The sequence below is a fragment of the Sebastes fasciatus genome, chromosome 16, assembly GCF_043250625.1.
Source record: "Sebastes fasciatus isolate fSebFas1 chromosome 16, fSebFas1.pri, whole genome shotgun sequence".
NCBI lineage: Eukaryota > Metazoa > Chordata > Actinopteri > Perciformes > Sebastidae > Sebastes > Sebastes fasciatus.
In genome coordinates, this window is record NC_133810.1 from 21792738 (window position 1) to 21819611 (window position 26874).

The following is a 26874-nucleotide window of genomic DNA, read 5'->3' on the forward strand; positions in this document are numbered from 1 at the left end:
ATTTTGTAACAGATAATGAAGTGTCTTATTAGAGGAGGTGAGGCTTTTTTTTTTTGCGTTTCAAGTTGGTGTTGCACAGTCACTTGTATGGCTTGTTTTCGTTCTGTATTTACCATCAAAATAAGCTTTAAAAAATATCGTTAATATTGTTTTAAAAGAAATTAACAAATTAAGTTTACATTCTAAAATATCTTGATATTAATTATGTTATATTGAATTATTTATAAATCAACCTGGATATTGTGAAATATTTGAAAATAAATATTTTTAAACATATGTTTTGTTATTCTGAGCTTACATAGAAAATCATTTATGTTCAAGACTGTTTGTCAACTGTGTGTTCTTAAAGCAAAAAGCTGTATTTTCACATCAGAGAGCCACACTAGTATTAATCTAGGAGGTGGAAAAAGGTTTGGCATCAGTATTTGCGTAAAATATTGTGCAACAAGTTTTTCACATTTCTCTCTCACAGTAGAGGGGAGCCCATATGAGCTACTGTCGCACCTCCATGTGATTTTCACAGTGACTCATTTGATGTCAGTCATCAAAAAATACCATTCGCTTCTCAAAATTCTAGTCTACAGCGCCGATTTGCTGGTTAGAGGAGTTCAAACTTGCAGTGTGTGTTAAGCTGACACCTTATATGTAGCCTAAGCAATCTGTCAGTCGCAGTAAATACACAGCTGAATTCTGACGGTAATAAAATATGCAATTTTATGTATTTCAGTATTTTAATTCAGTATTCAAAAGCATTATATAAAGACGTATGTGACATTTACTGTACATGTGTTACAGGTAATCAGGGAATTTACAAGTATCAAATCTAAAACCTTTGCCCTTTCTATCCAAAATAACATGATTAATATATGCTGATAATAATTAGAAGATATCCTCACAGAGCTGATCACTTGCTCCTCTGTACCTCCTAGTCGAGAGAAACCTCTGTCACTCTGTACACCTTGTTGATCAGGACCTCCACCTCGTCTCCGCCCAGATGGCAAAGGTCCAAGATGCACACGACATGTGTGTCCTCCAGCTCGCTGGCGGTCGCCAACACCTCCTCTGCAAAACAAACATTTCACCCGTCACATTGATTCTAAATACGATGCTTTGTGTTAGTGATAAAAGACCTCCCGGGTCTGTTGGAAAAGCAAGGCTGATCTGAATGGGGTTTGGTCCTCCCCTCCCACCGGTGTGGTAGCTACCTGGCTCAGGAAGCGTTGATTCGCTGTGGCTGTCGGCGTCACTGAGCGGACAGAGGAAGCCTGACGAAAGGCAGGACAGCATCGTGTTGCCATGGGGATCCTGAGGAAGACCGACAGCCCTGGGCTCGTCTGAGCTCACGACAGGAACGTAAGCAGCATCGACGGCTATCTGCTTGTTTATGCCTGTCAAAAAGATAAAACAAAGAAGGTTGGAAAACTGATTTTGATGGTCGTCATCATCGTTCTTTGCTGACAATCAAATGACATAAAAACATTTTTAACAGATTTGTTTTAGGTCATTTTGGTCATCTTTTAAAGGGATAGTTTGGACTTTTTGAAGTGGGGTTGTATGAAGTACTTATCCATGGACGGGGGCAGCAGAAAAATGTATGTACCTAAAAGAAAGGCCCACCTAAAAATAATCAATATCAGTTTAAGTGTACGCTATATTTAGAATATTTTCACCTCTACTTCGCCGTCACAGCCCTTTCCGATGGAAAACTGAAGCCATTATCAATGCTCTCTTCAAAGCCACCAGACTCCATTGACGAAAACTGTAATTTAACCTTCCAGGACACAGGGATGGCTGGTCTACCACTGCCTCAATCGGTTAGTTTGTTTGCGTTATTGTGTGACTTCGGTGAATCCGAACTAACCCTTTAAAACACCAAAGATCAGATCAGAGTAATTCTTACGATACCTAATATTGTTACTTGGTAGTATCCTGGACAAACCACAGGTGGGATGGCGTCGGCGCTGTGCTCTGGTGTCCACCGCGTCGGTTGGAGGTTACTCCGCTGCAGGAGGACGTTCTTTTCGTCAAACGTGAACCTCTGAAACACGCTGTCCCCGTGCAGACCGCCTTGACGCAGATGTTCAGACACTTCTTGTCGTTGCTTCGGCCAACTGCTGCTTTCCCAAGATATTGCATCAGAGTCTGGTGGAAACAAACACGCCAGTGTGACAGTGTATCAGAATGGGTAATGTACACCACGGTGAAGCTGTAGTTCCAGTAACGCACCTTGATTTTGCAGTTGTTGGCTACATTCCACTTCCTGAGCCTCCTCAGCTCCAGAGTCACTCTCTTCTTCTTCCTGCTCTCGTCCTTCCTCTGTATCTTTACGTCTCCTGTAGGAGCAGAAACAAATGAGCTCAGAATGACTGAAGTGGATTACTGATGAATACTACCTGCTGGATTTTCAGTACCTTTTTGCTGACGCGCCACCACGATTCAAGGAGGGCTGTGTGGCTTTTCTGGAAAAACATATTTTACATTTCATTAATGAATTAAAACTCTCCTAGATATGTGCTCCTACTAGCCACGAATAGTACAATTATTGATACACTATCAAGCTCACAGATCTGTGAAATCATACCTTGTTTGAATTCTTCTTTTCCTTCCTCTTGCTGAGATTTTCTCAGCAGAGGCAGATGTTAAACTGGCCTGCTCAGCTGTTGACGGATGATCGTGTGCGTCTGGTACGGCTTGTTCACACGCATCAGTAGAAACATCTGGCGCCTGCAGGAAATCAGTTATTACTTATTTTACATCTTTAATGGTCACTACTCTTGGCTTTGAAATAATGTCTATTACCTCTGTCTCTTCTGTTCCTTTAGACTGTGTGGTCTTTGGGTTTTTAACGTAGCGCACGGCCGTGATCTGTCCTTGAATTGCAACTTTTTTATGTTCCCTGTACTGCAGGGTCTCTAACTCCTTCTTCAAGTCAGCCGCAGCAACTAGAGGAGCTTGAGCTGAAGATGGAGCATAAATGTTTTAAAATAACTTAAGTCTTACGGGCCAAACTGATGTCTAGAAATAGTCTTCTTATGGGCAGTTTGAAAGGATAGCGTTTGAAGATTCTAACAAAAATGTATAAAGATGAACTCCCTGCAAATACACATTAAGATACAGACATTAAAACAATTTTTTTTTTTTCCAAATAAAACCATTCTGTGTTTTTTTCCCACACCTGAGGCATCTGCCATTGACTGTGTATATTTCTGCGGGGGACGAGGGTAGCAATAATGACCACCGACAGCAGTCTTCTGGAGGACGATGTTGTCCTTCAGAGTTTTGGTCCACTGGATGAAGCTCTTCACTCTGGGTTCACTCACATATGGCTGACCTTTGTGGTAGCCTGTTATGGAGACGGATAATATAGTGACCAATACCGCCACCACCTATACATATATATGTACGTTATCGGGTACTTATTGTCCCAGCTGTGCTAACCTGTGATGAACGTCTCTGTCTCGAAGCTGCTGGTGAGGTAGGGCAACGAGCCTTCCACTTGACAAACTCTCATCTGAGTGCACACCAGGTAGGTCACTGTGGAAGAGATGAGGATATTAAACAGCAAAAACGCTTACAAGTGTGGCAGCAGAGCTATCAGATAGGAGCCGATACAGTTGACTTACTTGGTCGTGTCTAGAAAGTAACATGCAAATTGAGAAACTCTCGCGAGATGGTAAAGGTTAAGCGTTGAGCTTGAAGGGTTAAGGATAGGATAGGTCATCGGGCAGAGAGTCTCGTGAGGGTTTTTGCAAGTTTTCGCACGTTTTGCAGGTCACCCTCTAGACACGAGCAACTTACTTGGGCATATCCGACTGAAGACTTCTGGTTGGGAAGAGGAAAAAACCTCCAGGATAAAAGGACGGTTGGATGTTCCATCCACCGCGTGGATCCAGCGATACGTCCAGTATTTTTCCGGACCTAAAAGGTGAACATGGTCAATCACCAATAACTGAATTCAAATTTAAAAAGGAAATTCAGCAGCTTTACTTCAGTTTTTGAAAAAGATCATTTCCAGTTTATAGATGAACATTTCTTACCCTTGTTCCCTTTACTCTTGACCCTTTCAACACGACCAACAAATGTCACCAAACCGATGACATCACATGAGGAATTGTTGATTAATTTTTCCAACTCTGACCTGTAAGATACATTCATAACGTTAAGCTGTTTAAAAAAAAAAAAAAAACTGAAATCAGTCAGTATGTCTTCTGTAGTTGTAGAAAACAAAACAGTAAAAAAAATTGCATAGCATGCACACTTCTATATTAATGCCAATTCATTACCTGGTGGTGAACTGGTAGGAAACCTCAGGCAGTCCCCACTGAGGCAGAACACTCTTTGATGAGACCACAGTGATGACTGACGCAGGGTTGCGAGGGTTCAGGCAGATTTCTTGCAAAAATACATATGAAGATATTACATTTAAGCTTGAGGTTTACTGGGTTTCACCAGACCTTTCAGACAACCCAAAAAATAAACACATACCTAAAGAGTTAAAGGTCTTCAGTCTGTGATGGTCCATTTGCGGGTGTGACCGGTTTGAATAGCTCTGCTTCAAGGTGTAATGCTGGATGTACAACACAGTGCCTACGTTCAGTCTCTGGTAAAACTCTGGACAAAGTTCATTCCAAAGCACAAGAGACATCGTCCCACTCTGGTCAGCGACTTCAAAGTATGCCTGAAATATGACAAAGCATGAGATGAAAAACAAGTAGACTACACTCTGTCATCCTTTTCACATCTTGTTACCGAAGCTCCAAACTAACCTGGTAGGAATAATCAATCTTGAGCCCAAACTTCCCATAATAGCGTAATCTGGATTTGTGTATAATCTTCACTAGGAGAGGGAGAGGTTTCCACGTCTGTCTAAAGCACGACTCCAGACTACAAAGAAGAGTAATCTTGGATACTGTTGAAAAGAAGACATTGCATTGATTTTCTCTGCATTTTAGTCATCCAAAATAAATCTTAAATACATTTTGTAAGAAGCATTAGAGTCACAAATGTGCCAAATATTCTAGTCAACAAATATAATGCTTTTATGGTGTAAGACTGTACATATTGACTAGGATTGTGGGTATTGCAATATCTTGAAATTGTCTTTTCCAGGTCTCAATACCTGAATTAGTTACATTTATTTTCTAAACACATTACATTGTTGTAGCTGAGTGAAGTGACCAATAATGTCTCTGGTCTGCTTGGTCATCAGAATTGTGCTGAAATGATTAGTCAAGTGATCCATCAACAGAAAATGTAGAAACAACAGGCAAAAAAAAGCTTGACATTCTCTAGTTTCAGCTTTGCTGCCTTTCTCTGTTTTACATTATTATAAATGAATTATTTTTGTGTTTTTGACTGTTGGTCAGACAAAACAAGCAGCCTGAACGCATCACCTTGTGTTCTGAGAAACTGTGATGGGCATTTTTCACTATTTTGTTAATTTTGTTTGCCTGGGAGGTAGATTAAAAAAAAAAAAAAAGATCAATTGTTAGTTGCTGCCATGCATCACATCCAATTAATTAAATTCACTCAATTGTCTTGTGCAAAAACATATTGTGATTGCTCCAATTGTCATCCTAAAAATAGTGTCACAATTCTACAGGTATTGGGTCTAATATACTGTGATATATATGCCTTGATCTGTTTTGTCCAGCCCTGCAGCTGAAAAGACAAGTGTCAGATGCAGCCATGTGAACAGATCAGTGTGTGACAGAGGGATCTTCTCACCGTCCAGCACTGTGTCAGAGGAGGGGCACCCTGAGGTCCAGATGTCTCCCTCTGGATCGTCGTTGTTCCACAGACACAGGTAATGTTTGCGGCTCACCTGAAGGGGGACATCACTCTGCAGCAACACACTCCTCTCCATGCCGTGCTTGACCAACATGGGCAGTGAGCTGACATCCTTTACTCGTGCCAGGAGAGCAGACCTCTCTGCAGCACATCTGAGCTGCTCAATGCAGATATACCCGTGTCCCAGTCTCCTCTCGCTGTAGACATAAGAACACTGCGTGATGTGGACGTCAGCCCCAGTCCTCAAGGTGTTAGTGTGCACCAGGTGGTGTAAAGTAGGGTGAAGGAAGCACTTGGCCCGCCACACTCCGTCAGTGACCGTCACGTCGTAACTGTAGCTGTCCAGCTGCTGCTGCTGCTGCTGGCCCTCAGTCTGCTCACTTAAGTACCGCTGAAGAGCGATGACGGCCACAGGAGCACACACCTCTGAGTCTACTCTCACACACTGTGAGGAGGACAACCGCTCCAACGTCCTCTGGAGGAAAGACACCGGAGAAAGAGCAGGAACCAGCGAAGAACAAGACGAGTTCTCCTCCATCATGGACCGGTGAGTCAACTAGTAGATGTCAGATAGACAAAGTCGCTGCTGTCACCAACTTCTCTCATGTTAGCTCGTTAGCTAACTAACTTCTTCCTCCTAGTAGCAGCGATGTCCTACACGCGTTTAAACTTCTGCAGAGAAATGATTAGTAGTATCTGAGTGAATGTGAGAGTAGACTTCTCTTACTACAGCTAGTTCACCAGACAACAATCCAACGGTTACCGTGCCAACGAAGTTAACGTTACAGTTAGTTAACGTTACAGCTAGCTAACGGCTAACGTTACAAACAATGCGCGGGCGCAGTTTGATTGCGTCATTATTTGTTTTCAACACTAAAAAGTGAGCAAAATGAAAGAAATACAGCCAAAGTTAAAATATTTATCTTTAATTTATATGTCTAACATTACCATACCGAGTACTGTGGTCTGAGCTAGAAACTAGCCGGCTAATGTACACAGGAACAGGAAACTATTATTTTGAAATTCCGCGCCGAGCAAGGACTGACCTGACGTCATCAGCGCGACAAGTGAAATGTAGGCGTGGATGTAGAAAGAGAACCCTCTGTTAACCCTCTGAGAGCCACAATAGAGCAGTTTTTGTCTTTTTTAGGGTGGACAGGTGGTCTTCAGGGGGAGATAGCAGGTCAACAGTAGATGTCACATAGAAGTAAGTGGTGTACATCATCTGAAAGCTGAAGATTAATTTGAGATGCAGCTCAGCACTGTGTGTCAAGTTGTTCTAGTCATAAATCAGAAATAAACATGAATTAAATAATTATTTAATTAATTAATTAAAATAACTTGTTAAAGTGTATAAGGGTTTAGAACATTATGATAGAAGTATGTGATGGCCATTCCCATGTTCTATTATGTCTCATAAGTTGTTGCAGTAATCTTTGAGTTTACACAGATTTGGTGCTACATTTAAAAATGTGTTACCACTCGAGATTTTATAAAAATCCCTCCAAAATACTACATTAAGACACCAAGACCTTGAGGAACACCATAGAAAAAGCCATGCTGGGATTTGGTTTAAAAAACTTTTGACATTTGGAGATTTCTGCAAGAATTGCATTTTTCTGTGATTGGATGGAGAGCACTCCTGTTCTGGAAACTGCTCAGAAACCCCCTTATTATCAATCTACCTAGGAAAGCCAACCATCCTCTGAATGCCCTAAGTCTATAGTTTGTGGCTGTAAAGGTTCTGTGATTATTCTAGAGGTTACCAGACGTCATTTTAAACAGTGAGGGCAAATTTAAAAAAATGGTCTCACTACATTGAAATAGCTACTATGGGGACAAACATCATCACACATGAATATAATTTGGCTCATTGGATCCACAAGAGTCTCAGCTTTACAGTCATACCCAATGTATGCAATTCAAGACTGTTTAGGGACCCCAGTATGCAGAAATATTCAAATACACCATTCAAAAATCTGCATTGTTTTTGCCTCCTTCACTCTAGCTCCAAAACTGAACCTGCTACAGCCTCTGAAAGTAAAGGCGGCTGTTTTTTTTAATAAGTTCTATTTATTAGGGTTCGCAGTATAAACAATTATAAGTCATTTGACCAAACACAATTATTTTTCAACTAAATAATAAGTTGATTGCTTGTTGATTTCACACTTGCAGCTATATGGAAATGTGTTGTTGTTTTTTTAATTGAAATCTTTATTTGTCTTAGGGCCGCAAAAAGTAAAAGGCTGTTTGGGCTAATGCCCAAAGAATACTAAAATATTGTAGACTGAGCAGCTTTAAAACCTGCAATAATTGATTCTAGGGCCACATGGGGGCAGCAAAAATCTAAACAACACTATTAACAACACTCACATATTATCTCATCTCAGGAGCTGTAAGAGTGGCAAGATAAAATGGAGAAATTACCAAATGGGATTAGCTTTTAATTAAACAAAACAATTACAGCTTTTAATGCAATTAATTTGAATTACATTTTACAGTCTAATATCACTTTCCTCTAACTATTAATGTAGCCTAGTATTTAGTCGTCAGTGTAGTTAAATGCTGAATACTATGAATCAACTAAATGGATGTATGGATGCAATTATGTGTGACACTCAGTGGTGGAACAATTATTCTTATCCTTTACTTAGGTTAAAGCACTAAATACTCTCAAGTTAAAGTCCTGTTTTCAAAACCTTACTTAATTAAACATGTGTGAGTATTATTATGTATCATATAAAATCATATATATATATGTGTGTATATATACACACACACACACACACAGGTTACTTGAAACCTAATATTGTAATATTTACATTGTGATCATACACTGACTATAGTGATATAATGTTAATTAAATAAACTTACAAGTGAAATAAAATTTATTAAAAATGACTGTGGACCTTTTTACTATATCATTAACACTGTATAACATCAATCTACACAGTTATACAAAAACTAGAATGGATTCCTTACAATAGGAAAGAGGTGTCATAATCCCATGCTTTAATAAATGGCCATAAGGAATAATTACTTTATAAATGGTCCTCTGCTGCCACCCTCAGGAATGTTACAGTAACAGCAGGCAAGCTGTTATCCAGTCAACGAGTACAAATGAACAGCCGTTACGTATTAAATGGCTGTTATAACTACACTCTACTTCACATATTTGAACATATATGTTTAAATAAATAATAATAAAAATAGGTAAATAATAAAAAATAACACCCAAGCTTATACTTGGGATTTTCCTTTGGCTGCTAAAACAAACAGCAAAGAATATCAGTGCTTGATTAGTGTGGTCTGATTGGGTGATTATAGTCTAAATTGATTGGCTGTGAAACCCCTAAGGCCCCCAGGCGTTTAAAACACATGACGTCACCAGACACTTATTAAGAGGTTAATGTCAGGCTCCAATTTTAAAAAAATGTCAGGCTCCAAAACAAACACGAGGAATAGTTCTCAGAAAACAGAAAAACTTTAGAGGCCTGAGGCGAGTATATACCACAGTAGCTGAAACAATGATCTGGCACTGGATGTGTGAAGACTAGCTAGACAAGGCTGATGAACTGATGAGAGGAAGGTGAGCAGACTGGAAGGGGTGATGAGTCGATTGATGGCAGGTGTGTGTAGATCCGGGAGCCCCGCACACTGACACAGACAGGAAGAGACAGACAGGGAGGTGCTGGAAACACAAGAAACACTGATCTGCAGGGGCACAGCCACAGCTGTGACATGTATTGTTTTAAATTGGGTTGAACATAATCTCTCCCACGTAAGCTTGTGGATAGTTTACTGTGTGACTGTTAATAGCCAATCACAAGAGCTGTTATCGTGTTATTGCTGAGTGTCTTGGAAATGTGGCAGTTGTAGGCATGGTGTCACTTTTTACCCAATGAACCTCATGATGAATATGCTGACAAATGAAAGGCTGTTATTCTGTCAGATATCATACAACCACCTCAATTCAAACATTGTTCATATGCCTACTGCTAATGTCTTAAAACAGTGGTTCCCAGACTTTATGTCAAATACCCCTAAAGTGACACAAATTAGCCCACGGACCCCCATCGGATATGATTTTTGGCTTTAGATGTTTTATTACAGAAATTGTATGAAACCCATGACAAAAATGTTAATATATTTGGTCATTGTGTTACTTATGGGTGGATTTTATTATTATTTTTTTGCCAAAATGAATAAATAAATAAATGACTTGATAAATAAACAAATATATCACCAAAACAATATCAAAAATGAATGCAGCCATTAATTGATGAAATGTGACAAATATATTGATAACTGTAATATAAAATATGCAAAAAAACTAAATAATTAAAAAACAATAAATAGGGAAAAGTAAACAGAATAGTAAATAAATAAAGGAATTAATACAAAGATAAATAAAGAAGCAAATTAAAACGGAAACATCAATTTATGTCACATTTTATCAATTAATTAATGGCACTTATGGATGGAGTTATAGTAGAAATAAATGATTCCCCTTTCTGTTGGGGACCCCCAGGAATCCCCTCAAGGATCCCTGGGGGTCCCTGAACCCCACGTTGAAAACCACTAATTAAAGTATACTAAAAGGTGGCAGACTCAGCAGATCTGAAACCAGCAAAAATTAATTCTTGGGCCACATGGGGGCAGCAAAATTCAGACTGTATCAACAACACAACATTATAAAGCTCATATGGTATATTGATATATAACAGGAGCTGTAAGAGTAAAATTACCATAAAACTCTATGACAAGCACCATCATCCATGACTACATGACTGATCAGTCTTTCAAAGCTGTGTAAACATGAGGTTAGAATTATGATCAGAGGAAAGGCCACCTTAGAGCTCCTCATAGGTGGATCCAGAAACCCTGAGAGGTAGCCTACCACCATATCAGCACCTCAGGAGCCTGGTCATTCATAGGCATTAATGCAAATGTTATATAATATTATCTAATAAAATAAAAATTCTTCACAAACATGGCAGTGCTGGGATCTTATCGGCGTCCTATGCAACATTTTAATTGCATGGTTGTTTATCATCTTGAGAGGCTTGATTGTTGTAGTAGCTGCTTGTGACTGAGGAGTTACAAAATATGTCCAATGTGAAAAGATCATGGAATGCATAAAACTATTGCAGCATAAAATGGTAAGAGAGTTTAAATATGTATGTCAGCTTGCAACCTTTCTTACAATGTTTTTCAAAAGTAAAGTGTGAATCTAACAGAAGAAGTTACTTTCTAAACCGGTTCAATACATTGTCCTTTTAATCTTTAAATTCACCTTATTAACTTTTTACTTTTGAGGGCTGAGCACTGGAAGAAGAGCAAGCTGGTGGTGCCACTAATATTAATATCATTATATCTGCACCAACACGTCCGTGAAAGCTCATATGGAAATCAGCCCTTATTTGTTTATCATTAAGCATAAACACACACAGGCAATTCCTGTAATCCTCAGCAACCACATTGGACAAACAAACATAATAACAGCTAACTCAGTAACACATGTATTAAACATGAACCTTAAGAAAATAACTTTTAACAGCATTGTGACTCAGCCTCTGTATGCTACAGGAATCAATACAACTTAATCCTCAAACCTGTCAAACCTCATTATGTGTAGTATTTAAGCCAACGGCTCCATCTTCTTGCCCCGAGCACATGAGAAAATAAACACATAATGCTCTCTCTCTATCTCTCTCTCCCCCCACCACCCCCCCTCCTCTCCCTCTCCCTCTCTCTCTCTCTGTCAGTGTGATCAATTTTTCGACTTCCTCCTTTTGGAGTGGCTATGCTGAATACCAGAACACAGGATATGCTTCGCAGTGCACTCAGTTTCACAGCAGCAGCAGCAGTGGCAGCAGCAACCGTAGTGAGGACGACACGCTCTGCAGTCAAGATGAGTGCTGGGGATGTGGTCTGGTCCGGATGGCTCATTAAATCCCCCCCGGAGAAGAAGCTGAAGAGATTTGTGAGTAGGAGTGCACACTGGACACTTGTTTATGTCCTCTGCCAGCGGTAGGAATGCCAGGTTGTGCTGCTGAGCCTTGTGTTTATGTGATCTGTATCTCTGTGTGCGTGTATTATGGTGTGGAATATGATTTACATATTGTGAAACTGAGCTGTAATTCAATCTCCTTTTATATGTCATCTTCCTCATTTCTATAATAACACCTTAGGTTCTGGCTTTATAGTAAGAACAACAATTAAATTCTGACAATAACAATATGTCACCATGTCAACAATATGTATGGGAATGACTCCTTACAGCTAGTGTATGTAAATGCTTACATGGAAACACAGCACTGTTTTGTGGTTGTTGGGGGTCATGTGATAATGCTGGGCTGGCCCACTCACTCTGCTCTGTGTGTGTATGTGTTTGTGTGATGAGCGCGTGTGCATTGTGAAACATGGGAAGTAATGTCAGCAGCAGTCAGACAGAGACTTAAGTGACAAGCAGAAATAGTCCAGCAGCGTTAATGACGGCTGTTTGCACTTCCTCTGTACGACTGGAGGAGGAGGAGGAGGAGTAGGAGGAGGAGTAGGAGGATGAGGAGGAGGAGGAGGAGGAGGAGGAGGAGGAGGACCATCATTTGTCAACAGCAGTGCAGGGAATAGGGTGGGTGGAGGTGTGCAGTGATGGGGTCCATGGCGGGAAATAGATACTTATTTTAGCCACCAGCACGCTATGTATGCAAATCCTGTTGATGCCAGAGAACAAAGTAAACACATGTGTGTTTCGGACTGTTGTGAGGGCAGCCAGGCACACTATCTGACTCAGTATTCAAATGTCAAGCACATGCTGTTAAATCATCACAGTCAAATGTGTCCAGTGTTCTCAGATGAAATGAAAGTCTTCAGACAGCATTAAGAAGAAAAACAATGTAATGAGTGTTTTGGTGGTGTTCACAAAGGAGGGTTGTTAAGTTGTTGTATTTGGCTGCAGCATCTTGGTTTTAGTTTGTATAGAAATAGAAGTATTGACAAACTTCTGTTGTCATTTTCTGTCAACATTGCATTTCCACTCACTGCATCATGGTGCAAAGATTCCATAATAATCTTTCAGCATATTGTAATGCAAGTGTTCTGAGAGAAAACTAGACTTCTGCACCCCCTCATGGCTCTGTTTTCAGGCTTTGAAAAATCTAAAAATCTATCTAAACTTTGACCAATCACAGGTCATTTTAGAGAGAGAGAGCATTCCTATTGGCTGTTCATTCAACGGAGGCAGCTGTCAATCACTCGCGAACTCTGATCAAATGGTCAAACTAGACAGCACTGATCAAATATGAATTAATAGTCTGTTAATGTAATGCCTATTTTACACATAAAATGTTTTCAGAAACATCCTGTAGTGTACTGTTTAGCTGCAAAATGAGAAAGTGTGCTTCGGCCGGCGGGCGGTGCTTGGTATTTCCTCAATTGTTCTCAACATGGCAGCCGGGTCATAAACTTTCTCATTTTACAGCTAAACAGTACACTACAAGATGTCTAGATGTCTGCCTAGTTTGACCGTTTGATTGGAGTTTGTGAGTGATTGACAGCTGCTCAGAGACGGCAAGGCTCCAGCTCGGCTCTGATTGGTTGTTTTCCTCCGGTCTGTTAAATCTTGCAGATGCCATTAGAAGCACCGGCGGACATAGAGGCACATGATTTTTTTTTTCAGATTACCTGTGTCATACACTACTGTCAGGATATAGTGACCATTTTATAAAAATAACTTTTTTTTAATCATAATTGCTCCAATTCTACCCACTGCAGCTTTAATGGTTGTCCACTACAGTGTGTAGTGAAGTTGGCCCTCACTCACATGAGCTAGTATTTCTTGCATCAAGAAATATATTCAAATTCAAATAAGCTTTATGGGCATGAATGTTCAGGTTACATTATTGCCAAAGCTAAATTACATACATATTATTGAATAATTGATGTTGCACATTTATTTTTCTCCCCACATAAATATGTCAGTTTATGTTATTTGTTTTTTCAAAGACTACTCTTAAATCTTAATGTTTCTCACAGCACAGTAAGAAGTGAGGTTCTGTCTCCACCTCTCTGTTATGATAAAGTGAACACAGCCTGGCTACCCTGGGTAGTCTGTTCTGCCTGCGATGGCCTGTTTCTATTCATATATCTACAGTATATACAGTACATTATTGCCATATCCCTTGATTGCTGCCTTTGAGGACATATATTTTATTATAAGAGCTCTCTGTCAATATTTTTTTGTATAGAATTTCCGTTCCTCAAGGTCACACAGGAAGAAGGAAAGTACTGAGAGAGAAACTATTGCAAATCTCATGAATTAGATACTGTATATAAACATCTAATATTGCACACAAAGCATTGTTGATACTATAATTTTAAGACTTTTGAGAATGGATATTGGCAACATTTTAACCTGTAAACATTTTTGACACGTCACAGTAGGAAAAGCACAGGTGTAAATAATAAAATCACTGATGGCTGAATTCCATTTAGCTGCTTCAGTTTCAGGATCCTGGGGTAGCGTCCGTAATTCCATACTGACATGCTTTTTAGTATGCTAGTATGTGCATAGTATGTGACATATTTTAGTATGTCCGAAACCAATAGTACGCAAATTGCATAATATTTCAGTATGTAAACGCTATAAACTACGGTGGCATAAATATCCCACAATGCAATGCGGTAGTGACGACAACGTTCATAAAGGAAGTTGACGGAAACCTCTGTAACATCAATAATTCTTCAATTTAACTGTAAGTATAAGATTTCACTTTGTTAGGCGTAATATGTATTTTAAATTCATTCAGACTTTGATTCTCACATGAGGTTGGAACGGGTTACCATGGTTACACATCTCCAACCACAAGGAGGCTCTCAGGAAGTGACGGCGTAAATTACTGCTCAGTGCTTCTGAAAATATACATGCTATTGCTTATACACACAAAAGCATGTTGAACGATAGTACACATATTCAATATGTAAAGAATAGTATGCAAATTCGGACGAAGCCCTCGTGTTGTTCCTTCTGGCTCACTGTCACGCTGTCACTGCTCACTGGGACACTTGAGTACAACAGCGTCATCGTTAATGTTATTAGTTACACCTATGCTTTTCCTACTATGATAAGTCAAAATGCCTGCTGTGAAAAAAGGCCTATTCTGTTTCAGAGTGTTGTGAAAATAAACCTCAGCCTGAGCGTGAATGTTCATTTTTGACCTTGGAAATTTTGACCACAAAAAAACCCAACCTCAACTCAAAGTCCATTTACCAGCATCACACCGTGTTTCTCAGTGGATTACGTTTGCTCAGTTGCCACCACCGCTGACCACCTGTGTTACACACAGAATGACAATTACTGCTGAGGAAGACCATGATATATGGTTGAAAGCTTTGGTTAAAACTTAGTTAAGATTTATTTTTTTTGCCAAACGTCAGCTTGTTTTTTTTTGTGATTTCCTAGTTAGCCATGTTATTGTATTAAACAAGCATGATATGCACCGTGGGGGGAAGTATGGGCTTCAGCCTGCAAGTAACAGAAAGAAAAGATCACTCTGATGAAAACAGTGAAGCCTCTTGAAGCTAGGGATGCACCGATTTATCGGCCGAACATCGGTATGGGCCGATGTTCACTTTGTTGACTGCCATCGGCCTATCTGTAAATAAGATGGCATTCGCTGAAGGCAGTGGCTGATGTTTATCTGTTGTGTCACATCAATTTTGCTCCGGCTAAATGTTAGTTATTAAAAATGAAAAAAAACAACAATATTTTTAATGTGAAAGAAAGTTATATTAAAGGTTGTTTCATAAATTTGTTGTTGTTTCTCTGCACAAAAAGGAATAGATCACAACAACAATAAAAACCTCGGTATCGGCATCAATACATGGATCTGCTTCTACATTCACCAGCACCTACAGTATATATATATACGAAACAATTTATTTTTCAGATCTCAACTTTCCATATTCAAATAGCCATCTGTTTAGTTACGGTTTCCTCTGAAACTTGGCAGTGTTGTTGGCGGTAAATGTGGCGTGTCTAACCATTTCCTGGTATAAACACATCTTACCAACTGACTTGTGCAGGAGCTGATTACCCAAATGCAGAACGCACACACAAAGTTTTGTTTCAAGTTCACACCACAAAGATATATCAGATGAGGCTCCACCCGACAATGCACACGGCCACAAAACCAAGTGTGAGAAGGTGCATCCAGCATTACTATTCTTATGACTAGTTTTAATCATTGCTATTTTTATGACGCCTACACGACTGGGTTGACGACTGGTTCCCTGTATGCCGTGAGGGCTGTAAATATCTGTTAACAGTTTCAGTATTAGGTTTTCAGTAAAGTCCTCAGTAAAAAAGAAGTGACCAAGTACTGTATAAATAACTCTTTCGTTGTGTTAGACATTTTCTGCTAAATACAGTGAACTTCCTCTTCTCTGTACTTCTGGGAAATTTGAGTTGAAGTTCCGCTTACTGACCATATCAAGAGCAAAAAAAACAAGTGTAAAGTTGCTAAATTAGCTGTTGTAGCAGGAGCTGTGATCTGATTCCAATGACTGGTCCTGACTACTAAAATGGTGGTGGTGGTGGTGGGGGAAAGGGAGATGTAACTGTTACAATTAAAGAATTTGTTATAATACACACCCTGTCAAAAAAACAGGAGGAGGTGAGGGAGACTCCCAGCGGCTGGGAATTGGCCGGAGAACCGACTGGGAACCGGCTGGGAGGGGGAATTTTAGGTGGCTGCATTTGTATGCAGCACTGTGAATAATAAAACACAGTGTATAAGGACAAAGTTAAAACTTAAAATTAACTCCATAATGAACTGTTTGCTCCCTTTCTATTGCAGGCGTGGAGGAAACGCTGGTTTGTGCTTCGAAGAGGTCGCATGTGCGGCAACCCTGATGTGCTGGAGTACTATCAAAGCAATAGCTCCAAAAAGCCAATCCGCACCATCGACCTGAAAGAGTGTGAGGTCGAAATGCTGAACGGGCAGCTCAGGATAAAGCGAGACTTCCATGGGAAGCACCTCTTTGTGGTGAAGACCTCATCTCGTGTTTTTTACCTGGTGGCCAAAACTGAGGAGGACATGAACAGCTGGATCAGTAGCATCAGTCAAATTTGCCAGTTTGGGAGCCCGGAGGATGCAGGTAAACACACACACTACTATTTAGCTTAAAATGTGGTCGTGTTAAAGCTTAAAATTTTTAAAATATACCCGTCTCATTAAAAATCACAACATAATGGTGTAAAACAGAAGGTCATACCGTTCACTTATTGCAGTTCAGTAGATTCACCTTGCTGGTCTAGAAGAAACTGGTGTTACTTAACCCCACAAAGGAAGTGGCGAACTGAAAATCAACCTTTAGAATGAGGTCAACACAAACTGTTTATTTGGTGCAGAGTGGTTCACAGAGAAGACAGGGTTCAGACATAAGGGCGCAGTTTACCGACGACTCACATCATTGTTCAGCATTAAAGGTGCTCTATACGATATCCAGAGCATTAATATAGCAGTTAACATCTATTTGCTATGTAAAGATATAGAGGAATAATGTCTACCTGAGCAGAGAATGAAGTCGCTCTCCCTCTCTGTGTTGTAATCCGAGCTTCTCCACGCGTTGTTGACATAGCCGGACCGGCCGCGAATGCTTTTAGTGCATGTTAGTGCATGTGCCCCACTGACTAGCTAACAGCGAACACTCTGCACGAGCCGCCGGTTCAGCCGTCGCCATGTTGAGAGATGTGCGGAGGCAATAGAAATGTTCCCAATCTCGCATTTAGCACCTTTAAAGTCCTCAAATTTGTTATATCTTGCTACAAAATGTACAATGCAGGTTTAGCTGAGAATATGTAAATCTGCCATACTCACAGGTTTGTTCATTACTACATTTTTTTACACATTTTTAATTTGAATGGAGTTCCCAATGATTCTAAAGATACCAGTTTCAGGCAGCATTTATAAAATGATGCACAAAACATCTGGAATATTTCCACGGTGTCCTAGTGTTTTGCATTATTTTCAACAAAGTGGTAGAGTGGGGTGTGTTTTATCTACATTTAAAAACACCTAAGGGAAAATGTAAGTAATTTACCATCTATCTGAATGATCCAGGCTTCAAACATTTTATCAGCTGAAAAATCTGTTTTAGCACAGTGTGCCTGATACAGAGCTGTGCACTTTACAGATAGATTTCTCAATAAGTGAGCTCCCAAATCTACAAAATGTCACGTGGTCATGTGGTTAAAACCCTTTGATACAAATCATATCTGGTCGTCTTTCTACAGCAGCAGCAACAACAACAACAAGTAAATATTGCATTATTTTAAAATATTAACATTATAAATATAGAAATATTTTAACTACAGTTTTTCACACAACTCCTCTGTAATGGAAATTAATTTAGATGAGTCAAGCAAGGTAGACAAAACGTGACCGCATATCAGACTGAAGATGCAAGTTGCTACTTGCCTGTCACGCAGCCTCACGTTGCAGCTGTATTAGAGGAGATAACAGCAGATCAACAGGGAGCTGAGGTCCCATCCAAATGAACAGATAAATAATGAGATCTTTGTGTCACTTCCGTGAACATGCTTTGGGGCTGCACAGAATTAAATGTCATCTTTCTATCACTAAGCGTTGCTTTTATTACCAACTCTATCACTCTATTGTCAGGGTGATGATGCTTTGACCTTCTGCTTTACTGTTGCCTCCAGTGAAAGCAGGGATAATTAGTGAGGAGACGTCTGTTGGAACACTGTCATCTGTGTGAAGGAGATGTTGTTGACACGCTGCCCTGCATGTTACCTTAAATCATGTATGCTCTCAGGAAAACACACACAAGTAGTCGATTATAATGCAAAACTAGATTCCACACAATAAACACTGTGATACAGATAATGTAGCTTCAACCAAGGGTTTTGAAAGAATAGGACTGCCTGGATCTCAAAAGACTTCTGTGCGATGGCACCTCATGACTTTTGCAAAAGAATATAAAAGGTTGTTCTACACCCACAGGAGAGCACAGACGTCTATTAAGAGTAGCAAATGTTTCATGAGAACATGCAAAGACTTTGGGATTTCTCCCCCCCTCCCCAACATGGTTTCTGCAGCGAGAGCCTTGACTCCGCGGCCTTGAGTGAAATGGAATGAAACACATTTCTGAGCGAGAGCCAATCTGACTAAAAGATTGGAGGACATATAAACAAAAGAGGGAACGGGGCTCCAATTTCAAGGTGCCTGCAAAAAAAAAAATACCATTCGTCTTTTCAAATTCACCCGCTCCGTTTACAGCATATCGTAAATTTGAGTACAGTCTCCTGGGAGAAACCTCTGTTTGTGTATGGTTTGCATGTTTCAGCTGGCCCTTGGTGTCAGCATGATGGTTCTTATAGTGGTTGTAACATTTCAGAAACGTCATGATCTCTGTCTCTGCTTGTTCTCAACAGAGAGCTCAGAAGAAGGCTTTCCTCACACACCTCCCCCCCTTCATCCGTCACCTGACAGCTCTGATCGAGTGTCTGTATCAAGCCAACCAGAATCCGGTCACCCACTGGACTACCTATTTCTCTCACAGTGTGAGACGGGCAGTGTGAGCACTAGTAGGTATGTACAATCTGTTAAAACCTTTGACACAAGACAAAATGATGGCAGTAATTCATGTTTAACAAATACGATGTTTTCATTTTTTGCATAGATACGACAGCTGTTCAAACTCTGAGATCTCTCTGGAGCAGAAGTCATCAGACGACGCTGTCAAGGACATCGTCCCCTCGCCTCTTTTCACCGACTCCTCTTCGTCCTCCATCTTCCACGCCAGCCACAGTCCGTCTCTTTTCCTCCACGGAAGGTTGACCAACCCTCCTTTCAGCGCTCCGTGCACCTCCGGGGCTTTGCCGTCGTCCTCTTCCTCTCCGCTGAGTCACTGTGCCACAAGTGTCTTCCAGTTCGACAAACTGTATTCTTCTGCGTCGTTCGAGGCGACGAGTGACAGACACACGGCTCCTCCGCTGCCACCCAAGTCTAATTACTTGTCAGAGCAGCAAAGTGATGAAGGAGCTCACAGGCCGCGGGCAACAGGTGCACGGCATTTCACAAACAATGCTGCGTTATGTCTCCGGAGGACCTCTTTGTCAAGCCTGGACCACTTCAGAATAGGTATGTCCTCAATAGGACGGCTGTCTCACAGTATGCATAATACACAAACTATTATTATGTGCTATTATGATGGGGCAGCATACGGATTAATGTCGACAATAGCTGAGTGTAAGGGTCGAGAATGAAACTAATGTCATTATGCAATCATAAATTTTTTTTTAGGAGATGCTGATAGCAGATCTGCGAGGAACAGGAGGCAGAGTCTAAATCTGGTAAGAGAATCATCAACAGCAGAAAAAACAAAACATTTTCTCAATCAAGATCTTGCTGAAATAAAACCTCATGCTTATGGAATAGTTTGACATTTAGGGAAATATGCTCATTCGCTTTCTTGGCGAGAATTAGATGAGAAGATTGATACCACTCATCACTCTGTCCCTTAAATATGAAGCCACAGTCAGGAGACAGTTAGCTTAGCTTAGCACAAAGACTGGAAACAGTATCCTATTTGTTTAATCTGTAAAACAGGCACAGTAACTTCCCAGAGTTTCTGCTGGTGGTAACGCTACAGCCGGGATGCTCAATTATGAATCTTGCTATAGCGAAGGCATGGCCCACCATACTCTGCCTCTGATTGGCTAGTACTCGCTGCCTTTGTTAGTTGGATTGGTTAGGTTTAGGCATGAGGAGAGACATTGTTTAGGGTTTAGGATGGCAAAGTCATGACCTGCCCTATGCTGCCTCTGATTGGCTCGTACTCGTTGCCTCCGTTGGTTGGGTTGGTTAGGCTTAGGCATGAGGAGTGAGATTGGTTAGGGTTAAGGTAAGAATATCAGGGTCAGAGGCTCAGATCAGAGGCAGAGTAGGGCGGGTCATGCCTTCGCCATCCTAGTTATAAAAATATCACTACGTGGAGTCTTCGCTGGTTGCCACGGCAACCTTACAGTGACACACCGGGAAGTCAGTGAATCTGGCCAAGAAATAGTCCAGCACATAACAAAACATAACCACCCATGACTTTCAGCTTTCGTTTTTGTACAGATTAAACAAACAAGACATAACGTGTTAATTGGTGAGCTTTAGAGCTGCTGGTAGGCAGACTTGGTTACCGTTAGACAAAGCCAGGCTAGCTGTTTCCCACTGTTTCTAGTCTTTGTGCTAAGTAGCCGCTTGGTGTAGCTTCATATTTACCGTACAGACGTAGAGAGCGGTATCGATCCTCTCATCTAACTCATCAAAATGTAGAACTATTCTTTTAAAAAAAGTTTTACAACAAGAAAGAAGAAAATGTACAACTTTAGCACCCCGAGGGGTTGTACTAAGAATGTGTACCAAAATGTCAAGATGACCTCCTGTTGCTTTGTGTTTCAGCCGCTTTGTTTAAATACCACACAGGTTCAGAGCTACCAGGATGAGTCATATGTCCCCATGGCGTCCCCGTCTCCCTCCCTTGCCACCATTGAATGCGACGGCTACATCCCCATGAGCCCCATGAAGTTCAGTTTCCTCAATCCAAACTGCAACGATGAGGCCCCCGCGACTTTCAGCAGACTGATGGGTCAACCCGGGGATCTCGCGCCGCCTCCAATTCACCGGCATCTCAAGCCTCGCCTGAGGAGAGGTGTGTGTCATAACAGTCCTGATTGGTTCATGTTACATTTATTTTGACATTGTGTGGAAAACACCAGTCCTCCGCCTGGCTGTGCTAAGGAAATGTCAGTACAGGATTCACGCAGATATCAGATACACATATTTTTTTTTCCACACAATCATCTTTGCTACGCGTCACCCTTTGAAAGCTGGCCTTTCCGTTGCACATTACAGAATTACAACCGATCCAGTAACTTTGTCCTTTTCTGGGTTCACAGTTCGACCTCCACCTCTTGACTTGAGAGGCCTCTCTACAATCACAGAGTGCCCCACTCATCTTCCTTTGAGCAGAGCAATGACTGAATCATGGTGAGAGGAAAAAAAAGTCTCTTTATCCACAAAGTGTAATAGCAGGTTCAATTCACGTGTGTCAGTTATGGGACAGCCATTTTATCATTAAAATTCAGATTTAACCTTTTAAATTATGACAATTTAAATTTCATATTTACCTTGGTTAAAAATATGCAGCTCAAGGGTAATATCCTGCTTCTCAGTTTCTTTTTTCTTTTTATTATATTTTTATTGACACTTCGCAACAATGTTTTTACCAGCTACCAGCAATATATTTAATAAATATTTGTCTCTTTTCAACCATTCTTGAGGAATATGTCCAAAAAATAAAGTCATACTCTCCAGGGGAACATGACATCTGAAAATATCTTGTAAGGCATTATGAATCTCTTTCCAATAATCTTAAATAACAGATCAATCCCAGAAAACATGGTACTGATGTGCATTTACATTTTCCACAATTTCTCCAGCAAGCTGGGAAATTACCATCATAGTGGGATTTCCGAGAAGGTGTAACAAAATACCTTATCAGACTTTTCCAAATAAACTCCCTCCAATTTTGGGAGCTGGTACATTTCCATTGATACAACCATATTGTTGTCCATTCTACCTCAGATATGATTATCTCTACTTCCTTCTTCCATTTTGTTTTATTATACACAATTATTATACAATGTTGTATTTTAAGATTTAATAGCCCTTTATACATACATTAAATGATTTTAACAGTATTTGAGTTGTATGCTTTTTTAAAGATTTCTATCAAACCCGTCCTTGGCTGTGTTATATTTTTTCATCTTTTTATTAGCATAATGCCGCATCTGAAGGTATCGATAGAAATCCTGTTTTGCTTCTTGGTTTCTGTTTGTAAAACTTCATAGCTGGTTGCTAGTCTGACATAAATTCTTGTTTTTATTGTGTAATTGCAGCTTTTCAGAGAACTGTTCACCTCTTGACAGAAGACTTGAGAACGGAGACAATCCAAGAGATGAAGACACAAACTGCACTGCAATGGTAAATCTTAAACACATTTAAAACAATACATATGTAGTGCAGTGTTGTAGTACTCGAGAACGGTCTCAAGACCACTCGTCTCGGAATTAACCGCATTTTTACTCGTTCTTGTCTCGGTCCCAGACAAAGAGGACTGTGGATTTTATTTCAAGACCATGACTGCGTGGATATCACTAAATTGCCTGTGCATTGTCTGATTTATTTGTTAACATCATTACTGTGATTGCTCAAAGAAAACAAAGGAACATTCCCACACATAAAATTCACCTCTGCAATGCTGTTTGATTCTTTTATCAAGACATCATGGTACACTTATATATACATACACACACACAGTGTATATGGCAATTAAAGAGGTGAATGAAGAGGAGTCTTCATTTTTTTTCTGTGGGTGTTTTTATGGGAATGTGGATCTTTTCGATCAATTTGAGGCATGTTCCACATTTTATCTTAAGTGTGTCATGCTGTGTGGGACTCACACTGGTCTGGTCTTGACTTGGTCTCAACCCGTCAAAAAGCCTTGTCTCGTCTCGGTCTCGTTACACTCTGGTCTTGGTCATGACTTGGTCTTGGTTTAGGTGGTCTTGTCTACAGCACCGATGTAATGTATAGCCTGACTCAATTCAGAGACAGGAGGCCTTTTTACTGTGCATTTCTGTGTTTCCTATAATGCACCATAAAGATATTTTCACCTCCCTTTGTCACGTAGCTTGTATCAACATAATGAATCATCCACTTTTCACGTACAATTTGATTGCATTTCCCCCCACAATATGTAATCTGTGTGTGATCATATGGTGATATTATTGCAGATCTGCTGCCTAAACACTGCAATATAAAACTGTTTTAATATTCATCATGTGGGCAGAAATCTTTAATTTACTATTGACTTTTTTTATTATCAACTGTATGTAGTCAAAACAAATTTCTAGATATTTCTGGAAATCACTCAAGGAACAAAGTCTGACATTGTTATAATTGTAGGACCGTTTGTGAGCAGAGAAATGCGCTTGAATCTCCGCACAGCTAAAAATGTAGGTGTGGGTAGTGACTACGTGATTCTAAAATATTCTGCTCAGCAAACTGTAATCGCGTTGAGGACCTTCTAGGGAGTGACCTTTTAAAAGTGTGATGCTGTATGAGGCTGTTCCTGGAAATTGTGCATATTTAATTGATTTTCCTGGAATAAAGTCATAGAGTCATGAGGGAAGCATATTAGTCATGTACTGTATCTCCTGTTGTACAAAAACATGCTGACAGGCTGCAAGTGGATGCACTTTAGGATTTTCCTGTTTTTTTTCTAAACTCAATCTGAAAATGGACAGTCTAAGGCCACCTTTTTATTTAATGATTGATTTACTGATAACGCAGCACATGTGAAAATAACTTATACTGAAGGTATCTCAGATCATTTTTACCTGGGAACAGTGATGATTGAACTTCATCCATTTCTTTCTCTGACAGGAGTCAAGGCAAAGTTTCTTTCTCACCTTTGATGGAGCCATTCAACCCTGGGCGAGAAGATCCAACCTTGACTATTTGTCACTGGATTTCAATTCTGCGTCCCCCTCTCCTGTGCAGAAGGTATGTTCTGATCAGATCAATGACAGAAATTAAAATAATATCTTCCATATTTAAGTACAAACTCCGCTGTGCAACTGTAGCCTCTGTGGACGGTCTTCATTTTTCTAAACTGGATATTGATACTCTGACATTGTTGATGTAGGAGAGAACGGACAGCTAACACCACACATGAATGATCTTTGACATTGTAAAATACATTTTGGTAACATTTTATTTTACAGGTCCGCAAATCTCATGGTAATTAGGTGATAATTAGAAAGTAACCTATTTGGAATTTCTTTGGAATTACTGCCAAATTACCCCAATATTTACCTCAAAATGTGTCAAAAATTACTTTGTTTGGCTGTCTTGACTTGGGACTTGCCTCTGGAATTTTATTATTATCATTTTATATCTATTATAAATATTATTTAATAATTATATTACGCTATTTCCTAATAAGCAGTAATAAATAGCTGGTAATTTATTTAATATATTTCCAGGAAAAGAATACAAAGTGAATTGATAGGCTTTATTTCCATGTCTGCTGGTAAATGGATTATAATTATCAAATAACTTCTTTGAAATTTCTTTAAAAAACTCCCTGAATCATTACATTAGCTACCAGGTTACATTTGTGTAGACAATAAGTCACACAATGGTGAGATTTGTGCCTGATCAGATTTGTCTTCTATTAGTTTTGGTTTTCCACCTCCGATGAAGAGCAGCGCACAGCCGCTTCTCAAGCCTAAGGGCCCTATTTTAACAATTTTATGCTATTTTAGCATATCATTATTAAATAATGTTTATAATAAAGGCCTTTTTTGATAACGATTGAGTTAAATATTTGGGTAGTTTGGCAGTAATTCCAAAGAAATTTCAAATTGGTTACTCATTTTTTTAAACTTACTTCAGCTCAGCCAGCCCACACTGAGAAGGAGTATATCATTACAATATGCAACATGATTATTGTTCGTACAAGTAAAGCAGAGCCACGTTCATTTTGGAAACGTATCACTCAGTGTCTCCTCATCTCTCCCTCTCCATGTCCAGCAGAAGCCCTATCTTGTTGATGACCACAGAGTGGATTACGTGCAGGTGGATGAGAAGAAGACTCAGGCGCTGCAAAGCACAAAAATGGAGTGGACAGATGTGCGGCAGTCAAAAACATAAATGGAACATGCATGCTGAAAAAAATCAGGAAGACCAACAATAACACCAGCGAAGAGGACATATATGAAGAGGACCAAAAACAATCTAAAAGCACTTTGAAAAACAGTATTGAAATAAAAGTACAAGAGTAAGTAAGTTAGATGCTTGTCTGAGGGGTGGAAACACAAAATTGCACTGTAAACCTTTCTCTATCAGTAGATCAATATTGTAAATAATACCAGACTGTGCACTATATCACGAGGATTTTTACTGTAGCATAATGTTTTACCAAATACTGAAAAGGGCATAATCATTGCTTCACTGTAAAGAAAAAAATGTGAGACTTGCTGTATGTATAGTAATTGTGAGTGTAAATAAGACAAATATTTTAATGATGACATTTTTTATATATATTTCTCTCCCTCATTATATATCATAAACCAAAATGATCCATCCTGAGCTATCTCCCTCTTCTGCTCCTTCTGTGACCTTCATATTGAAGATCTTTTCACTTGTTTTGGTACTGTGATTACTACAAGAGATTCTGGAAACAAGTCATAGACATTGTTTTCCCGTACATCCCAACAAACCTCCTTGAGGTTTGGAAATGTTATCTTTGGTTTTATTGATTTTAAGAGAGAGGAGGCCTCTGACTCTTTTTTGTGACTAATCTTATTTTGCTTCCAGCTAAACATCACATCCATGAGTCAAAATTCAACAAAAGCAAACCATCATTATGAACAATGTCAAAAATTATATTGAAATAATTTCCTCTACAGATATCATTTCAACCCCATTTCCTTACATTTTTAATTTATTGTGTTTTGGTTATTTATTTAATTATGTCTTTTTGTCGTGTATGTGTCCGTCCGTCCCCTCCCCCCCTTGGCATTTTCAATTTTCTATGCTCTGATAAGTATAAATAAAGTTTATATATATTTTTTAAAAATGTGTAAAGGCATTTTCCTTAATTAACAGATGACACACCAATCAACATTATTATTTAATTACACCTAAACAAATGAAAAAGACCCCACCTCATCAAGGTTCCCTTTCCCATAGAGGAAAATATGTAATACATTGTGTTAAACATATAGATAAAAGTAGAAATAAAATAGAAATAAAATAGCAACACATATTTTGGAATGCATAGAAGGAACTCTCCATCCACTTCTTTGTTTCAAAAAAATCTATTTATAATAGTGGGGTTAAATTTTATTAAGCACGCAATTATGTTTTTTTCCGGACTATATATTATATTTCTAATTGTATTATTATTATTATTACTAGTATTGTTCTTATTATT

General features: G+C 39.5%; 2 protein-coding genes across 5 annotated transcripts; one reads left to right on the plus strand and one right to left on the minus strand.

Moving 5' to 3' along the window:
- Positions 1 to 700: 700 nt before the first annotated feature.
- radx (RPA1 related single stranded DNA binding protein) lies at positions 701 to 6831 on the minus strand. The gene is made up of 15 exons (XM_074612162.1): positions 5728 to 6831; positions 4767 to 4909; positions 4486 to 4678; positions 4284 to 4392; positions 4038 to 4138; positions 3799 to 3918; positions 3439 to 3534; positions 3176 to 3343; positions 2800 to 2957; positions 2582 to 2724; positions 2412 to 2459; positions 2227 to 2333; positions 1906 to 2142; positions 1206 to 1388; positions 701 to 1062 (listed from the first exon to the last, which is right to left on the minus strand). Exons 1-15 carry the CDS (start codon positions 6329 to 6331, stop codon positions 926 to 928), a joined length of 2547 nt encoding a protein of 848 aa, XP_074468263.1. The 5' UTR covers positions 6332 to 6831; the 3' UTR covers positions 701 to 925.
- On the plus strand, positions 6197 to 26517 carry gab3 (GRB2 associated binding protein 3). Of its 4 annotated transcripts, none has more exons than XM_074612163.1 (11): positions 6197 to 6337; positions 11559 to 11776; positions 16650 to 16950; positions 19250 to 19406; positions 19498 to 19958; positions 20121 to 20170; positions 21270 to 21519; positions 21767 to 21857; positions 22769 to 22853; positions 24318 to 24437; positions 25470 to 26517. In XM_074612163.1, exons 2-11 carry the CDS (start codon positions 11597 to 11599, stop codon positions 25587 to 25589), a joined length of 1815 nt encoding a protein of 604 aa, XP_074468264.1. In that variant the 5' UTR covers positions 6197 to 6337; positions 11559 to 11596; the 3' UTR covers positions 25590 to 26517. The 4 variants fall into 4 exon arrangements, with proteins under 4 accessions (XP_074468264.1, XP_074468267.1, XP_074468266.1 ...); XM_074612166.1 differs by having other exon boundaries at positions 25473 to 26517; XM_074612165.1 differs by lacking the exon at positions 6197 to 6337 and adding an exon at positions 9117 to 9419.
- Positions 26518 to 26874: the final 357 nt, after the last annotated feature.